This window comes from Orycteropus afer, unplaced genomic scaffold (genome assembly GCF_000298275.1).
Source record: "Orycteropus afer afer isolate SDZICR_OR568_19922 unplaced genomic scaffold, OryAfe1.0 scaffold00177, whole genome shotgun sequence".
Classification (NCBI taxonomy): domain Eukaryota; kingdom Metazoa; phylum Chordata; class Mammalia; order Tubulidentata; family Orycteropodidae; genus Orycteropus; species Orycteropus afer.
This window is the reverse complement of record NW_006921764.1, coordinates 4,883,368-4,889,753: the sequence shown is the minus strand read 5'-3', so window position 1 is coordinate 4,889,753 and position 6,386 is coordinate 4,883,368. Positions and strand designations below refer to the sequence as shown.

Genomic DNA, 6,386 nt, shown 5'->3' with positions numbered 1-6,386 from the left:
AAGACAGGCATATGAGTTGAACATTTACCTGAGGTAGATACACTCCTTGGAGAGAACAATCATGGGAGAAAGAAGGGCTGCTTATACACAGGGAGACAGCCTAGGGGGCCGGAGTGCATGGAAGGATGGACACAGGGAAGACATAACTATTGGGAGGAAGTAAGAGGGGAGCTGTTGCATTGTAGTAAATTGTGGTCAATGTCATGAGACAAAGTATATGTGAACTGCTGTATGGAAAGTGAATTTGCTCTGTAAATCTTCATCCAAATCACAAATAAATAAATAATGACCCCAAAAAAAGACAATGAGGAAATAAAGAACCACCATAAGCATCAGAGTGTGAAAATGAGGTCTGTGCTTGAGGAAGATCATTTTAACTTGCACTTCAATCCAGTGGAGAAGGTAGGTAGATCAGAGGCAGGGAGACTTATCAGGAGATTTATTAAGAGTCAGGTGGGCTCAAGAGAGGGAGGGTGAGAGTGCTTGCACAACTTAGATGTACTCAATATCACTGAATTGTATGTACATGTAGAAACTGTTGAATTGGTTTACATTTTGCTGTATATATTCTCAAGAACAACAAAATAGAAGAATTTTTGGAAAAGAATTAGGTAGGGATGGCAGTGGCCTGGACTAGAGTTGTGGCAGTGGACAGACAAGACTGAGGGACACTAAGGAGATAGATTCAGTAGACTTGGGTGATTGAGTGGATGAAATGTGAGAAACGCGATAGAGACCGGGATTATTCCAAATATTAATGGAAATATAATGAGTACTGGGAACAGTTGTTTTGTTTTTTTTTGTTTGTTTGTTTAACTTTTTATTGTGATTTGGTTGAAAGTTTACAGAGCAAATTGATTTTCCGTTCAACAATTCATACATATTTTGTTTCTTGACATTGATTGCAATTCCTACAATGTAATAGTACTCTTCCCACTTCCTTCCTGTGTTTACTGTTTCCCTTAGTCCTTCTTTCCTAGCTGTTGATGCCTTCTGAGCTTTATTCCTGGGCAAATGCTGCCCTTTTGATCTTACATGGTTGATTGTTCTAAGGGGTGCATACTTTCCTGCTGTTACTGTTCTCTTACAGGCCTATTGTTTTCAGTTCTAGGCTTGAAGAGTGATTACAGGCCTTAGTCTCAGGAGTACTTGGAACATGCTGAATTTGAAGTTTTGTTAAGACTTATCCAGATAGAGATTTTCCAGTAGGTAGTTAGTTCTGTAGGTAAATGGAGAGGCCGAGGCTAGACATAAAGACTTAGGTGTCATCAGTAGTATAACCGAAGCAATGGGAAAGGACTACAATGCCCAAGGAAAGGACGGAGAGTGAGAAGGGAAGAGGGCCTAGACAAGAACTCTGAGGAAGACTATTATTTAGAAGACAAGCAGAAGAAGACAATAAAGATACAGTTTTTATCTACTAAACTCACTGCCATTGAGTCGATTAGACCCATAGCAACCTCTTGGGTTTTTGAGGCAGTATCTCTACAGAAGTAGATTGCCCAGTCTTCCTTCTGAGGAGTGGCTGGTGGGTTTGAACTGCCAACCTTCTGGTTACAACTAAAAATTAACTTTTCCCACCCATCATTTTTTCCTTTGGGGACATGGACCACTAGAAATTCCTAAATAAAGATACGTGTAATTTATCAGTAAAGGTGTTAGTAAAAATAATTTGCACTTATTGGGCCTTTCTCTATGCCACACAATTTATTTTGCATTTTATATTTAATCTCACAATAGGTATGTAAAGTGAGGGGTAAAATACACATTTTATAGTTGGAAAAACTGAGACTCAAAAGGATTAAGTTAAAAAGACACAGTAGGGAAGGGAGGCTGGCACTCGCATACTTTTTAGAACATTTTTATGTTTATCAGTGTTATACATCCACATCATTTAAAGTATTCAAATGTGCCTACAAGTTTTATTAACATAGCAGTTCCCCACCCTTCTGTCACCCATTTTCCCCTCCCCAGAGGCAGCCATTTACAACTCCTATCTTTCACCCCCACCAAACAACCAGTTGTCATCAAGTCAAGTCTGTTAACAGTGTACCACCCAGGGCCTCCCTATCTGTAAATAATATGCTTGTATTTGCTTTATGACTTTTCAGTTTGGGATATATCTATTAATTTTCTAACAGAAACCCTGCATTTATCCCACAAATACTTCTCCATCCCACTCCCCAATATAATTAGAAGATTACCTTGACTAGAACAATAAACTGTGTTTACATTATTTTGGCCATGCAATTCACAATGGAGCCATATAACAAACCGTGATTCCTTTTTCTTTATAGCACTTTGTTTGCTTTAGTGCAAATAAATGTTTGTTTTCTATTTTGCTTAGTTTTTTACATTCATGCACAAGTTTAACTCCTAACTCTCAGCTGCTAACTAGAAGGGTAGAAGTTTGAGTCCACCCAGAGGTGCCTTGGAAGAAAGGCCTGGTAGTCTACTTGCAAAATATCAACCTTGAAAATCTTGCGGAGCACAGTTCTACTCACACATATGGGGTTGCCATGAGTTGGGCTCAACTGAACAGAAACTTACGGGGGCTAGCAAGTCTAAATCTGAATGTCAGGATATAGGTTAGAACTCTACTAGTTTTGAGACCAGGTGGCAAGCTGGTCACTCCAGCTGGATATCTGTGTTACAGTCTTGAGGCAGAATTCCTTCCCTCTGGATAACCTCAGTTTTGCTCTTAAGATCCTCAACTGATTAGAGAGGCCTACCCATATTATCAAGGGTAACCTCTTTTACTTAGAGTCAATCAATTATAAATGTTAATTGATCTATAAAACACCTTCACAGCAACATCTAGACTAATGTTTGACCAAACAACTGGGCACCATAGCCCAGCCAAGTTGGCACATAAAATTAGCCTTGAGATATAGGTGCAAGGAAATCACTTTTTACTGTAGCAAAAAACAGTTGGACAAAACCCTGAAAATGGCAGCTAATGCTCAGCTCCATTCTTTAACGCATAGTGGGGAGTGGCAGGTTTGGTGGTATGCTGGAAATGACAAGGCAATCCAACAAGCATGGCCGTTAATTTGGATCAGCTGGTTTTGTCAGGCATTAATCCAGACCCAGTGTTGTAAGAGCTTCTGGTTTGGGATTTTTTGTTTTGTTTTGTTTTTGTTTTTTAAGAGAAGCATGAAACCCATATTCCTATATGAAATCATCCCATTTTTATTATTTTCAAAATACTTTATAACCAAATGAATCATGGCTGTGGGCCAAATCTAGTCCATAGCTCCCTAGTTGGGAGCTCTGCAAGAGATTTATGGTAGCTGTTGCTTTTGTAATCTTGTTTCATAACAAAAAGAAAAACAAAACTCTAATTATGATCTGATGGTTACAGTAAAGAAAAACCTAATTAACTCTTAACAGGGATGACCAGAAATGCAGGTTAAGATCAGCTTAGCATTATATTTTAATTTAAAAACAATAGACTGCAATTCTTTGTACTGCCTTGAATAGAAAGATAATTAGTAATCTTCTTACAGTCTCTCAGATGTATAAAATAATTTATAAGCAAGGCCAGTAGGTTTTTATATTTAAAATTAATCCACTATTAAGTAGTTCTGGTAGCATATTGGGTAAGGCATTTTGGCTGCTAACCAGAAGGTCAGAGGCTCAAATTCACTGGCTGCTCAGTGGGAAGAAGATAAAGCAACCTACTTCTGTAAAGATTTACAGCCTTGGAAATCCAGTGGGAGTCACTATGAGTTGGAATCAACTCAGTGGTACTGGGCTTGGTTTGAAACCCACTGTTACCCTAACCCTGAATTGTCTTCAAAGGTCAAGCTTGAAAAGAAAAAGTATAACTAACTTAAATTATCCTATTATTAAATCACTCCATTATTTTAATATTAAAGTAACTTTTATTTTGCCTTATTTAGAAAGGAAGGAATTTTGTAATAATATTGGTTAAATATGTGTATGTTATTTATCAATCTTGATAGTTACATTATTTTTCTTTCTAAGCTGTGGAAGATGTTTGGAAACAACAAACATTGTTACATATTCTTCAGCTGATTCACATTCCCTTCCTGGAAAATATTTTGGAACCACCAGTTAAATGACAACATCTTCATTTAAGTAAAGAAGAAGACCTTGTTATCTCAAACACTTGCCTAGATAGAGAAGTTATTCCAAACTTAAATCTACCTGAGTAAGTGACCATTTTTATTATCAAATAATTTGTAACTAAAAAGTTTTCACATATTTAGCCCTTGGTATTTTAAGGTGTGAGACTAGAGAGAGAGAGACCATTTATATACAGATACCATTTTCATTTGACCCAACACGGAAAATCATTGCTTATGACCTGAGAAATCACTGGAAATCATAGTGGTTTCATTCATATGAATTCATTTATTTGTCAAGAGTCCTTTCCTTGCACTAGCCCTGAATGTTCCCAGATTCTATCATTCCCATTTTATGATCCTAAAATACTATAAACAACACAATTTCTACTAGATTATTTATCCCTATCCTGAAAGAATCTATAGTCTAGTAAAGGAGAGACACATGTAATCAAAAAAGTAAATTCAATGAAATAAACCTTTGTTTTGGTTGCTTTGTGCCATTCTAACAGAAGATACCACAAATGGTTATATAGCTTTAACAAATAGGAGTTTATTCCCTTACTGTTTAGGAGGCTAGAAATCCAAGTTCAAAGTGCCAACTCTAGGGGCTGGGTGAAAGCCCCTTGACCTTGAACTTCTTGCTCCCAGCCCACTGAAACTAGAGGCTTTTCTTAACTCAGGCAGCTGCTGGCTGCTGAGGCTGGCAAATCTAAGGTCGACAAGTAAAGAAGCACAGTCCCAAGATTATCAAAAAACATGGCAGGCAACTAGTTCAAGTCCAGAAAAAGTCCCAACATTGGCAGAGCATGACAGGCTACTGAATGAAGACTTGGCTATCTGCAGGGTCCAAGTGTGCCAAAAAACTGCTGACTACTCCCAAAGCTGCTGCTTATTTACAGGAAGCAGACCACATCCCTAAGGCAGCTACTCTACTGCTCACAGTAGATTCCACCATGGAGTTGATTACCAATCTTACGTGGGGAATAACTACATCCAGCTGTCCAGCCACTCAAAACCAGGCCCAGCCAGGTTGACACATAACCTTAACTACCACAGCCCTATCTTAGAATCAATCTCATTTGTGGAGAAGAGGTTCTGGGAAGAACCCTATAACCTGAATGAAGTTACCTTCCCTTTCACTGTCAACTCCAAGATACGTATTGCTCCGAGAAAACCACCTGCTGGGAACTAAATGTGTAAAACCTTGCATTCTGTTGGTATTCCAACAGAGAGAACTGATGTGATGCTTTCTCCTGTGTGGGCTCAATTAGAAAAGAACATCAGAGTCCAAGGGTGAGGACCAGGAAGATTCAGATGCTGAGAAGTACTTGGTGATCAGATACCTGTGGACCCACTTAGATAGTCAGCTGTGGCCCTGTCTGCACATAACAGGTTTTCCTGACTCAAAATACACTAAGAAAGACCTGAACAAAGGGCTGAGTCTTCCCTACCTTTGACTCAGAGAAAGTATAAAAACCAAACCAAACCCACTGTCGTCGAGTTGATTCTGACTCATACTGACCCCTATTAGGTTTCCAAGGCAGTAAATGTTTCCAGAAGTAGATAGCCCAGTCTTGCTTCCACAGATTGGCTGGTGGGTATGAACCATCAACCTTCTGGTTAGCAGTCCGATGCCTTAGGCACTGTGCCACCAGAGCTCCGCATAGAGAAAGTGTAGGGAGGTCAGAAATGAAATTGGATTTCTTGAGGTGCCTCTGCAGGAAACTGCCAGCGAGCCTGCCTTTACAAGCTTCCAAGAGAAAGAACAGATTATCTGTAAGAGAAAAACAATTCAACTGTTCTTGATATTTTCATCTGTAACACTAGGATCATCTAGAAGACAGTTGAATCATACATACTTCTACTTAGGTTGAAACTTAAGGATCTTGTTGTTAAGCAAGATAAACCATTTGTCAGGACTTAAAAAAAAAGAAAAGGAGAAAACAAAGTATTTGAGGATTATAAAGAATATTATCAAGAGTATCTTACTCCGCACTCCATCCAAAGAAAATATTTGAAGGAAGACTTTAATCAGACTATATAGGAACAACTGTTGTTGTTGTTAAGTGCCGTCGAGTCGTTTCCGACTCATAGCAACCCCATGCACAGCAGAACGAAACACTGCCCGATCCCGTGCCAGTCCCACAATCCCTGCTATACTTGAGCTCATCATTGCAGCCACCGTATCAGTCCAACTTGTTGAAGGCCTCCCCCTCTTTCGTCGACCCTCCACCCTACCAAGCATGACATCCTTCTCCAGGGAATGGTCCCTTCTTACAACATGACCAAAAT

General features: G+C 39.1%; 1 protein-coding gene across 1 annotated transcript in view; it reads left to right on the top strand.

The window, feature by feature from the left end:
- DEPDC4 (DEP domain containing 4) overlaps positions 1-6,386 on the top strand; it is a 40,307-nt gene that overhangs the window by 4,811 nt on the left and 29,110 nt on the right. Inside the window, 1 exon segment of the mRNA XM_042781822.1 lies at positions 4,000-4,177. Coding sequence (XP_042637756.1) covers positions 4,000-4,177 — 178 coding nt within the window.